General features: G+C 35.2%; 1 protein-coding gene across 4 annotated transcripts in view; it reads left to right on the forward strand.

The window, feature by feature from the left end:
- Window positions 1-12,975, forward strand: part of PHIP (pleckstrin homology domain interacting protein) — a 113,411-nt gene that overhangs the window by 82,714 nt on the left and 17,722 nt on the right. For all 4 annotated transcript variants that reach the window (XM_071741498.1, XM_071741499.1, XM_071741500.1 and 1 more), the window contains 8 exons: window positions 696-815; window positions 4,277-4,384; window positions 4,747-4,871; window positions 5,074-5,156; window positions 9,415-9,526; window positions 9,739-9,800; window positions 10,628-10,783; window positions 12,640-12,760. In XM_071741498.1, the coding sequence (XP_071597599.1) occupies window positions 696-815; window positions 4,277-4,384; window positions 4,747-4,871; window positions 5,074-5,156; window positions 9,415-9,526; window positions 9,739-9,800; window positions 10,628-10,783; window positions 12,640-12,760 (887 nt within the window). The remainder of the gene's footprint in view (window positions 1-695; window positions 816-4,276; window positions 4,385-4,746; window positions 4,872-5,073; window positions 5,157-9,414; window positions 9,527-9,738; window positions 9,801-10,627; window positions 10,784-12,639; window positions 12,761-12,975) is intronic.

The raw sequence follows: 12,975 nt of genomic DNA on the forward strand, positions 1-12,975 counted from the left end.
CAGTGGTGAACTAAAAGCAGTTCCAATCCTGGTAAAACAATATTTAAATTTGTGCAATTCAGTTACACTTGAAGTATCCCATTTGCAGTCTGGGGATGCAAGGCCTCCCATCAGTGGCTGTATGGTGTGGATTTCTGTGAAACCATCCAAGGTTGCTTTGTATACATGCACAAGATGTTGTTAAGAGTTTCACAGCAACCTTGCTTGGATGGCTGTGCAAAGACCTGCTTTGTGTGTACTCAGTCCAGGCCATTTCCACATGCTTTAGCTGTATTTATGTTCATTAAACCCTTCCTCATAATTTTCTGGGGTTCTTTAATTGGAAGCAGCTGTATAGTTATAGTTTCATACTGCTAAAGAGAATGGCATTTTTCAGTTTTGCCTTTTGGGGCATGAGACATGGTTACTGGAGTGTTAATTCAGTCTTTGTTAGAAGAACCCCACCACCACCACAAAACCAATAAATTAAAAAGCAACCAAACAACACTTATAAAAGGTGATAATTTTTCCGAGTACTACTGGTTTTGTTCTCAGTGTTACTGTAAGCAGTTAAGTAAGTTTTATGTTCACACTGGCAATAATATCCTTTTTACATTAAATATAAAATGTCTGTTTTTATAGAATACTTCCCAATGTACAAGACTTCTTCAAATGTTAGTTTATTAATTTTAATCTAGTGTGTGCATTTTCCTCAGAGGCTGGCTGTAGGTGTGCTGGCAGAAAATGGTTTGACACTGGAAGAATGGCTGCCTTCAGCATGGATTACAGACACTGTTCCTCGTCGGTGCCCGTTTGTGCCACAGATGGGGGATGAGGTATTGTAGTTTTTCCCTCCGTGTTCTTGCTCCTTTCAGATTGTTTTTGCCTTTTTCTATTTTTATCCATGCACTTTTTCCACATATTTAATGCCATTTAATAGCAGAATGCTTTGGAGTTTTCTCAAAACATTCTTTGATCTTGCTAAAATTTACTTTCATTTCCTTTAGTCTTTCCCATACTTGAAAATATTCTGCACAGTGTTTGTTCCTTTCACTTCCTTTTATTCCATGCTGTCACATGAAATTCCTTCTCCTTCTGTGTTCAGTGTGTTACATGGCACATATATACAAGCTGTTTTATGTAGTGTCCTTAGTGTAGTAGTGTCCTTAGTCCTTAGTTTCAGAGCATCTTGTACACTGAGCAGTAGATAAGAAATGAAATACAAATTATGAGACTACAAAAGTTCAGTTTGGGACTTCAGGTAATTCATTTCTTCTAATGAAAATATCTGATATTGTCCTTGAAAGGACAGTTTCTGATACCAAACAACTTCTGCTGTTCTCTTTAAACAGAAAACCACAAGGGCAGTTTTATATGGATGTATTTTATTCTAATTAGACTGTAAACACTTCATAAACATGGCCCAAAGGTCTCAAAATACCAGTAGCAACAGGGCACCCACCCATTTTCTACTTTGAAATACAGGGGTATTATGCAATTCTACTTTGAATTGCATAAATAAGTAATACCAGGTAGAAGGCAGTCTTGAAAACCAGAGTCAGTGCATGTTCCCTAAAATCCCCTCAGGTTAAAGTAAGAGGAAATAGCTGGCTTATGCTGTAATGTGTAATCTGTTGGCTCCTGAGGGAGCAGTGTTTCTGAGGTATTAAACAGAGTTCTTGCATAGCTCACACCTCCAGAACTCAGTTGTTGAAATACTTGATAGAGTAGAAAAGTTGATTAACTTTGGTTCTGAGCTGGAGCTGTTTGTAAGCACCACCTGAGACACTGCACCAGGAGTGGAGGTTGCCATGTGCAAGCAGTTTTGTTTTAACTGGATCACTTCACTCACACAGTTCTCAGCACAGCTATGCAAAAATTACATCAGCATTGCTAGGGAGCAAGGTAAGGAGCACATCAAGTCAAGAGTGGGAACTGGAAAACACACTTGTGTGTTTATACACTCCAGCAAGCATGTTTTGGAAACTGCAGCTCAAAAGATGGAGTCCAAATAAATATATCTGGTGCCTGATATAATCCAGATACAGTGAAGCAGCCAAGGATTTATCTGTACCTTATTACCCAGAAGACTTTACCATTGCATTGGTTTAGTAAGATAAAGTGGTGTGTTTGGTTTGGCACCTGCTGAATAGCTTCAGCAGTGTGTACTAGGAATATCCAAGTAGGCTACATTCTTTTGCTGAAAAATACTTTACATTGGTGAACAGGGAAATCTCTGTGTCTACATAGTTGTAGTAGCTGAACCAATAGACAATACATTTGTAGTTAAGCTGCTCTGTCTAAAATTCCATCTGATACCTGCCCTCACCATACCTTGAAATGAAGCTATTCCTCTAGAAAGTTACTTTTGAGATCCAAAGAAATAAAAGATCAGTTTAATTAGAGAAGTATAATGGGAAGAGGTCTTGTGTGGCCTTCAAACATTCTGGTGGACAGTTGGTATGTTTTATAAAGATTGGGGAGGAGAGATATTTCAAATTTGTTCTCATATAGTTAGTTCTACAAAGAAGAAAGAAAAAAGTTGTGCTTTATTTATTAATATTTTGTGCATAAGACTAGCACCATCCCTTTTTGCTTTCTGAATACTGCTGTTTACAGACCTTTGTTGTGTGTCTTGAGGGACAGTGGGGATACACCAGAGAGGTGGGACTGCACTTTCCCTGTCTGATTATCGAAATGCAGTGTGTATTCTTTGTTGTTTTCTCCTATTAAGATGATAAAGAATGCTTCTGGATACAACAGCAAACCTGCAGAAGCAGAAATTTATCAAGATTAAAAATATAATTTCCTGGAAAATGCATAGATTCTTTTTTTCACACATACGTAATTTGTTCTTCTTAAAGGAGATGAAATGCTTAGAGCCATTTACAAAACAAAAATGTTTCACCTTTTTTTTCACTTTTGTGTAGAGGTTTATCAGAAACAGCAAGTGGATGAGGAATTGTATGTAGCCTGTGCCACTAAGTTGATTTTTTTGTTTTGATTCACTGGAAGGTATGGTAAACAATTGTCACCATGATGAAAGTCATTTAAATTGGCATTATTTTAGATCTGTCTCTCAGTAGCCTATGTTCCTTTTCCTGCCAGTTAGATTCTGACAGTGCATAGGAGATTCACACAGCTTTTATACCTTCTGTAACTATTGTGCTTCTTTTTCCCTACAAAGATATTGTGCACGTCAAATACTATGAAAAACGAGAGCTTAAAAAATTGTGTTGTGGAATGAAACTGAAGAATCCTTTTCCATTTAGAAAAAAATATTGCTTTGCTAATTTAGTAAAGTTCAGTGACTGTTAGTGCAGAAACTTGACAGACACTTGTTTATAATACATATTATGATTCAACAGTGGCAGCATGTGGAAATCCAAGTATTAGTGTGCTTATTTAAGGGCTTTTCAGTCTGCTCTTTTCCTTGTGTTAGGGCTTTACATTTATGCTATTGCTCCCTCATCCTACTTGATGGAAGTTCCATGGTTATGGCTTCGGGCACTTCCAGAGAACTATTTTATTTAGAATGCACCATACCTGGAGTACAGCTATTTACCAGACATTTGTTCTAATTAGTTTCAGAAACCTCTCTTTTGTATTTTGGATCAATTCCTTGAATATTTGTTTAAAGCTTTCAGCTTACTGCTTCATTACTGTTACTGTTTATAACAAAAAACATTTATCCATATGGTATCATATACAATGGATTAAAAATAAAACTAAGGGACTTTGAGTGTCTGAACCATGGCAATTTATAGTGGAAGGATTTAAAAAATTTTAATAAGCACTTGAAATGTCTATTTTCAGTTTGTTCATATCTTTGTTAGGCAGTTTGTTCCACTCATTCATTGGAAATGGAACGCCAAAATCTTACCAGAATAACTACAAACTGCTGCCTTTTCTTTCTGGAATATATTTCTTGCTCCAAAAAGATGTGTTTACCCAGATACTTGATTGGTAACTTAGGGCTGTCATATACTGCTGAATAACCAGGTGATTTAGTGAAATTCATGTTCCTGTCATTGAATTGATATATATTGCAATGATAAATGTTTTTGTTACTGACTCTATTTTTTAGGATATTTTTCTCATAGGGAAAATGGTGTTCTAAATCATTACTACTTTTTCTGTAAATATTTCATAATACCTATTTCAGTTGTCCCCCCCTTAAGTTCTTGAGAACCAATGACTTGAAAGAAAACAGGAAAAAAGTTGACAATAAAGTAGAAAGTACATGCATTACATGACTATGATATGCTAACATTTCAACTGCACTTTTTACTTTTAGGTCTACTATTTCCGACAAGGTCATGAGGCATATGTTGTAATGGCTAAGAAGAATAAAATATATAGTATTAATCCAAAAAAGCAACCATGGCATAAAATGGAATTACGGGTATGGCTTCTTTTTCATTTTTTCATGATATCTTAATATTAAAAAAATCTTGGAAACTAACTGAAAGATAATTCTTGATGCAGATTTTTCTAATGTGCTCATAATATTTTAAGATGAGAGCTTAAATAGTCAAATGAAATCAGACATTAAACTATTTTACATCTGCTTGAGCAGATGAAGTGGTTACACTTTATAGCAAAATACTTTTCAAACAAGTTATATTGTGAAATCATAGCTTGTTCTGAGAGACTTGACTTTTTGACGTGCTCTGTCAGAAATCTGTTCTCCTTTTTTCATGTTTCAGAAAGTTATGACTGTCATCTTAACCTCAGTGGTGGTATGTAATGTTTTGTTTGTTCCAGGAGCAAGAGCTGATGAAAATAGTTGGGATTAAGTATGAAGTGGGATTACCTACTCTCTGCTGTCTTAAACTAGCTTTTCTTGACCCTGATACGGGTAAACTAACAGGAGGATCATTCACTATGAAGTAAGGAAAGCAGTATTTTACTCAACTTCAATGCTTTCTTGTGCTGGGGGGGTGGGACTGAAAGTTAAGACACCATTAATACTGTTGCTTGTGCTTTTGATTTTGAAGCGTTGAATTCAAGGTGTTAAATTTTTATTTAAGGGCTTTACTTTTTCCTTTTGCTGTTTTATCTCTTAATAGTTGTGTGTTCTGTTGCAATTAGGTACCATGATATGCCAGATGTCATAGACTTCCTAGTGCTGAGGCAGCAGTTTGATGATGCAAAGCACAGGCGATGGAATATAGGTGAGTTGTGTGGGGAAGATTTTTGGTATTGGTTCTGCTTTTTTTATTTTTTAAGTGTCTACCTATTTTCATGGTAACATTATAAAAGTAAATTCTGGTAGATAAATCCTGATACTGTGTTGAATTCAGGGATGCTCTGTCTGTATTTGGATGTGGAGGCCTACTTTGTCCTTGAATGAAGGTACAGTAAGGAAGCAAAATACTGAAGGTGATCTGCTAAAGACAGTGAAAAGAAAATCTCAGTTGAATGTTTGTGGAGAGGAGTGAAGAATACTTTTTAGATAGGTGGTGTTTAGTGTTTATTGATAATGGATAACTTATTGTACCCTGTATTTTGCTTCTGGTTCTTTATTTTTATTTTTATTAAAAACCTTCTTAGGGCTAGAATTTTCTGTTTGTGAATTTCTCTTGGAAATATGGAAACAACATCTCTGCCATTTGAAATTTATGATCTTTAGACTGCAAAGAGAATACCCTTCCTATCTTTTTACCTGCATATATTCTGTTGTAAATCCAGTATAGTTCAGCTTTATTGAAGTGCACATGATACAATTCAGAGCTATGTGAGGTGGGGTTGTTTTTGATTCTTGTTACTTTGTGCTTAGCTATTTCAAAGTGTTGGATATTGGAGTTTTTCCCTGACAGGCATGTCCTCTACTCACATCTATTTCCTACTAATCCTTTCCATATAATAATAAAGATCAGCTTTTGACCATGAAGGCTAACTAGGGGGAGAGAAAGCTGCATTATGACAAAATGATCCTTTAGGGGTTGATTTGTTTTCCAGTAGGTCAGGAAATACACATGGTCTTAATCATAGAAGCAGCCTTAGATTGACCCTGAAATTTAGAAGATTAAGCAAGCATGGCTGAGTCTTTATAGAGTTCAGGTTGTTCTCTGTTCCCCTAAGGGAGAAATTTGTATATGATACCACATACAGAATTACAGGCACCATTAAGTACTTTCCAGTATTTCAGTATATTCTGTGAACTGACATGCTTCCAAAAGTGAAATATTGATGGATTGATGGCCGCCTTTTTTTTTTTTTTTTTAAAGCAGGTCTCGATATTAAACCCATTTTTTGTAAAGTAGCAGTGATTACTATACCAGCTCAGTTCCTGTACACAGCTGGCTTGCCAGCATTTCTTGCCACTTGAGGCAAAGCATCACAGAGGAGAATGGAGGATTTTAATGCAACAGCATGATGCTATATCTGATTATCTGTGTAGAAACAACTGCTCTGACACACGTTTCTGCAAATACGCCGCCTCCATAGTCAGTCAGCTGTTTGTTGTCCAAAGTGCTGTCCTTTCATAAGTTCCTTATAGCTAAATAACTGGAAGAGATGGCACAGCTGCATATTAAAAGCTGGTTTTTATTTTTACCTGATTTTTCTGCCAGGAAAGATGAATTGATCCCCTGTGCTTTGATGTATGTCACTGTATCCTTGCTTAGGGTGTGTGCCTTAGCAGTAGACGTATAAATTACATGATGCCCTCATAAGTTCCATATCATCTCATACTTTGCATTGTCTGAAAAGACAGTCTTCAGTTCTTCAGAAAGTTCACTAAAGACCCTGAGTTTGTGATCCAATAGGAAATATAAACCTTGTTTTCTTCTTTGAAGATCATTTCAGTTTAAAGGTTCCTTTCAGAGACGAAGTTAGTCACATCTCCTAATACATCACCACCAAGCTTTCCCCTTTCCTCTTGCTTATGGATCTGTGCTCCTCTCCTCTGCTATGCTGGATATGTTTTCCCACAAGATCATGGCAACAGAAGAAGAATGACTGCCATACCTTGTATTTGAACAGCCAGCAGTCTTCTGTCAGCTGTCATAGAAATCCAGGAGTAGTGGAGAGACTTTGAAATGCTCAAGATTATGAGCACAAGTAGCATCTCCTTCCTGGACTGGCAGCTGTATTTCTAGTCACTTGCAGTGTTGAAAGAATCAGAGCTACACAAAAGGTATTGAAAGTGCCAGAACCTTTTCTCACAATGTAAATAATGTGAGTTCTTGGCCTGTGGTGTCTAATATCAGCTTGTAACTCTGTCAGAGAGTGTTTTAGAGTTCATTCTTAAGTTCCTTTTCTTGGTGGTTAAAATAGTGGTAAAATAGTCTCATCTTTTAAAGGCTGTATGAAATGCTAAAGCAGAGATAGCAAAGACACTGCTGTTAAAATTGCTGCAAGGCTTTCAGAAGCCTTCCAGAGTACTCTCCTGATCTCTACATATCTACTTTGGATATTTTACTAGTGTATGCTTATGTAGTTAAAATAAATCATGCACAGTTTTGTTGCTGTGTGGAATGCAGTATAAACTGTTCCTTGAAAGCAGATTATATTTTCTTCCAATATATGAGAAATGGTTTAGAACTGCATATGGAATTGTTCCTGTGAGTACTTAACCCCATGAATATGAAATCCCCAATATTTACCTAACATGCTCAAGTTTTCTGAACCTTTAATGTAGCTCTTCATCAAAAACTGGTACTTTTTCCAAGTTATGCAGTTGATTGTTTTGTCTTCTCAGTACTACTGTTGCTATCTTTTATTACTTTTCTATGATTTCTGGCACTTAGCCTACAAATCTATATTTTTATATCAACTTTTTGGAGAGTCACTAGATATTAAATTTTCTGTGTCCACTTTAAAAGCTCAGTGCTTTAATGACTTCACCAATAATGATCCTTGGTGTTTTGGGGGGTGGGGGAGTTGTTTGTTTTGTTGTTTGGCGGTGCTTTGTGTGGATTTTTAGGTTTTGTTTTTTTGTTGTTGTGGGGTTTTCTGTTTGGGTTTTGGTTTTTTTTTAGAGGGAGATTGTGATGTTTTCATGCTATTGAGTTTGTTGTTTGTTTTGAGGAATATTTGTTTTTAGGATATTTGCCTATCTGTAATATCTACCATATTTATACTTTTTAATAATAAATGTATAGTAATGTATGAATCCTTTCACAAAAAGCAGTAAGATTTGAAAAGTGACAGATTCTTATTTCTACTTGGAATTTATTTGTTGCATATCTTTCTCTTATTATGGTTGAACTAAAAGATTTATACTTCAGTGGTTTTGAACTGCTTAATGTTCAGCCCCATGAAAGCACTCACAGTTGCACCTACACACATTTCTGTGTAAAACTGAAAACTAAGGAATTCCTCACTGGCAGATTACTTCAAGAGCTCTTCAGAATAACATACTCTGTTAAAATAAAGCATGAACTCTTATTTACATTTTTGATATTGCATTTCTGATGTTTCTGGTATACTTGGTTCTATTACATTCAGCACAATTGGGACTATTAATGGAAGCATTGTGATTGTCATAGAATCACTTGCAATCCATTAATGTTTGTTTTTTTAAAAAAAATACATCCTACTAATTCAGACAACTGCAGCAAGTATTTGGGCAGAATGTGGCTATATTGAAAGCAAACAAACATTGCAGCAGTTGAGAAAGTGTTTATATTCAAATCACATGAAAACAAAAATGTGCAGTTCTTGGAATCTCAAAATTACATTTGTTCTTGCATTGAATGAACTGAATACTAAAAATAGTTTCTGAATTCTGTGGCTTGTGTTATAGAAAAAAATTGGAATTGATGGTGGTGTATATTACATATATTCTCATGTGTAATTTTTTTAAAATAATGCTTCTGACCTTTTTTCTGAGCTAGGCAAATGCTTTGCATTAGTGAAACCATTTGAAGTCACAGTAAATTACTTTGCTAACCTTTTGAAGAAACCTTAATAAATTTTATTCTTTTATCAGTGAGATTGCCTGCATAGTAAAGGGGTTGAATCTCTTGAGTTATATTCTGGTAGCTGAAAAAGCACTATAGAAACTAAGGAGGTAGAGTTCAGCAGCATATAGATACTCCCTATATGGAAGTGTCACAGTGCTCAGTTATTTTAAGTTAGCATTTTGTGTTTTAATGCTTCTTTTAGGCTTAAAGTTACTCCATTGAAGCGTCTTACCTTTTGTATGAAATTAAGAAACCAATATTTTAAAAATGTGTAGATTGGTAAATTTTATTAGATATTTTAATTTTACATTAACTTCCAGTTTGGTTTGAAGACAGCTTTCAGAAAGAATTTAGTAATATTTTTTTAAAAATTGGGTATGACCCATGTTTGCCAGTTAGTGCTACTAGTGTTCAAAAGGATTTCTGAATTCCAGATCAAATCAAACCTATCTAAAAGCTGCTTTTCTTGGGAGGAGTAAGGTACCCTGTATTGATGAAACTATTTTGTGTTCTTGCCTAGGTGATCGTTTCAGGTCAGTGATAGATGATGCTTGGTGGTTTGGAACAATTGAAAGCCAAGAACCTCTTCAGCCTGATTATCCTGATAGCTTATTTCAGTGCTACAATGTCTGGTTAGCAAATTTATCTTCAACCTTTTATTTAAAATAGTTATTTTATTTGAAGTAATGACTGAGCAACTTGCTTTCATTAAATCCATTTGTGCATCTCAGTGTACTGTTTCATTATAATACTCTATGGTATATAAATGAGCTATGTTATAAATGTTAAGTAGTTGCATGTAGAAGCAATATTAGTAGGTAATTTAAATGTGATTATTTTTAAGCTGGGACAATGGTGATACTGAGAAGATGAGCCCTTGGGACATGGAGCTGATACCAAGTAATGGTATGGTACACTAATAATATAATTTGCTTTAAAGTTGTACTTAAAGAAAAAAGTTATATGGTTTTACCTAAATAATCATGTTTTTCTTTGGGGGTGGACCAAAGGCCAACAAACCAGTTGCATTTGTATAACATTTTAAAAGCAATTATTAAATTAAAAGCAGATCGAAGTAAATTAACTGAAAAAAAACCAAAAAAACATGCAGCCCTGTTTAGATAAGCTAAGTGTGTGCTGGAAATAAAAATCTTGTAAAAACTTGTAACAGATGAGGTACAGTTCATTTTTTGTACACTTACAGAGGACTGAAGGTAAACCTGTGTCCCACATCAGCTTTGAGGGAACTGACTGATCTTGGGACCTGTCAGCTTTCCTACAGATGTTCAGTGCATTGAAGATGTAACCTTTGAGATAGTCTGATAATGATCATAATGATCTGAGAATCATCAACCATTCATTACCAGAATCCCTTATTACTAAGAATATTGGGTTTAAAAAGTGGAACAAACTAAAATGTAGAACTGCTGGAAAGGAGTGCCTTAGTTGCTGCTACAGTTAATTCTATATTTAGCTATTTGGAAGAGGATAAATCTTGTTTGATAAAGGATTTGAACATAAAACTGCATTTTAAGGGCTTAGATTTTGCAGTTTTACAGAAAAGATTTACAATTTACAGAAAAGATACTGGATACATCTGCAATGTTTGAGCAAATCAGAATATGGATATGTTTTGGTTAGTAAAATCATGTTATGTGTCTCTGAATTACAGATACATGTATCACACAAGATACAAGGTTTATGTTTTATTTAGTTTTCATGTTACATTCTAGCTGTATTTCCAGAAGAACTGGGAACCAGTGTTCCTTTAACAGATGATGAACGTAGAACGCTGCTCTACAAACCGCTGGATGGAGAGTGGGGTTCCAGGACCCGGGACCAGGAGTGTGACAGAATTATTGCAGGGATAAACCAGCTCATGACTCTAGGTAAATCTTGAATAATATAAGAAAATTTTTGTGTTGCATCTTTCAGACTGTGCTCATTCATACTTCTGAAGTTACAAAAATGAATGTGATAAGACACGCCTTCTAACCTCTGAACTCTAACAAACTTCTTCATTGCACATTTTAAATTTTTCGTGTAGTTTATACTTATAAAACCTAATTTTTCTCCTATTTTGAAACATAACTTTCTTTTTAGTAGGTGATCTGATATATGCTAGGGGTTTGGGGTTTAAATGTTAAAAATAAGTATTTTATTTTGTACTTCAGCTACCAGAATCTCTTTTGAGATTAAAATTGCAGGCTTTGTGGTGAACAGAATATTAACTATATTACAGACAGACAGACAGAAAAAAAAATAATCTTACATACGTAGAGAATGGGATATCTTCATGTAGTTTTCCCCTGTGTTAGCTTTTCATAATTCCCTTTTTTTTTCCCCACATAGCCTTAGTTGTGCAAAATGTTGAGGATAAAGTAATTGATTACCTCATAGAAAGCTGCCTGCTGCTTGATTATAGAGCAATTACTCTTTCCAGGCAGCTTCTGAAAAAGTGTTAAAACATTGAACTCATCACTGCAATGTTTACATGATGAAAGATGAATGTCTAAAGGTGGAGATTTATTAGTGAAACACAGGCTGAATTGTCAGTGTTTTGTTTGTTTCATGATGAGTAAGCAATCTTAGTTTTTTGGGTAACAATGGTCCTAAATTAAATACAGATAATTTTTTAAACTGTTTTTTTCAAGTACTTGAGGCAAAGTAAGGCATTTAAAGAAACCCAGAAAACTCCTAAGCCATGTTATGGCTTCTGTGGTAACATGCTGCATAAGAAGCTTCCACTTGCTTCCAAAGGAAAGGAAATATCCGAATTACAGAATTACATGGAAAAAACCTGTGAGGAAATGAAATTTTAGTTGTTTTCATCTGAAATTAACTGTTTTACATTTTGTATTGTGTTGTGTGGCATACTGCTTAGCTTTAGATTTAAGGGTAGCATATGTGGTGCATATTGGTACAAAGTTGCAGTTGATAGAAAATTCATAAGAGTGAGTAAACAGTTTTTAGAAGAAGAGCAGTCTGTTTAGCAACAACATACTTTCTGGTTTTAAAGATTTAGAGATTTGAAAATTTTTTTTATGTGTTTTTGTATTACTGTACTTTTCCTTGAGGTGTAAATTGTTAGCATGATGTGTATAAGCACTCACGATGGTTCTAAGCACTAGAGGGAAAACATGAGTTTGTGTAGGTGCACATACTTAAATTGCTCAGCAGTCTTCTGGCATTATGGTGGGTTAGTTTTGGAAAGCTTCTTTACCCTTTTATTGGGACAGAAGATGGTATTTCTGTTTTCTTTTGAGTGTTTTTCCCAAGTATTTTGACAAGATTGAAATAGTCTTGTAACTTTTATGGTAGGAATTTAGTTATTGTTTTGTCTGAAGATGAGAGAGTGGCAATATAAAAGCAAATTAAAAGAGTCTGTTGTAAATAACAGTACTGGAATGCATGTCCTCATATGCACATGATTTATACATTTAAATTACTTTTCTAATGGGTGTATTTTGCATACACTTGCCAGGTCTGCAAGGAGTGTGGTGCTTCATGTGTAACAGCATGGGTGGTTGCTGCAGTGATTGTACTTGCAGCATACATGTCAGCAAGCACTTTAGTGTGGAAAAATATCACAGATACTCAGAATACCTAGAATAGTTATTGTTATTATGAGGAGAGAGCTGTGTGTCTTAAACATGAAGAAACAGCGTATCTTGGGAGGGAATCTCGAGACTGCTGGGCAAATTTTGTGGTATATAATTTAATTTTTTTTTTTCTACCTGTCTAGATATTGCTTCTGCATTTGTGGCACCTGTGGATCTTCAAGCTTACCCGATGTATTGCACTGTTGTGGCATATCCCACAGACCTCAGTACCATTAAACAAAGACTGGAAAGCAGATTTTACAGGTTAGATCAGTTTCTGCAGTGAAACACTGCCACCATATTTCTGGTTTCTATTTGTCTTGTAATACCCAACTAGGAGATGGGTACAGGTGTGTGCTTTCACTAGGCTTTCATTTTATAACATTTTAGAAAGTATTGAATATCTCTTCTCCAAAATGTATTTTAAAATTGTCAGATTCCTGCTCATGCAGATTACTTGATCCACATGAGATTTGAAT

The sequence above is a fragment of the Heliangelus exortis genome, chromosome 3, assembly GCF_036169615.1.
Source record: "Heliangelus exortis chromosome 3, bHelExo1.hap1, whole genome shotgun sequence".
Classification (NCBI taxonomy): Eukaryota; Metazoa; Chordata; class Aves; order Apodiformes; family Trochilidae; genus Heliangelus; species Heliangelus exortis.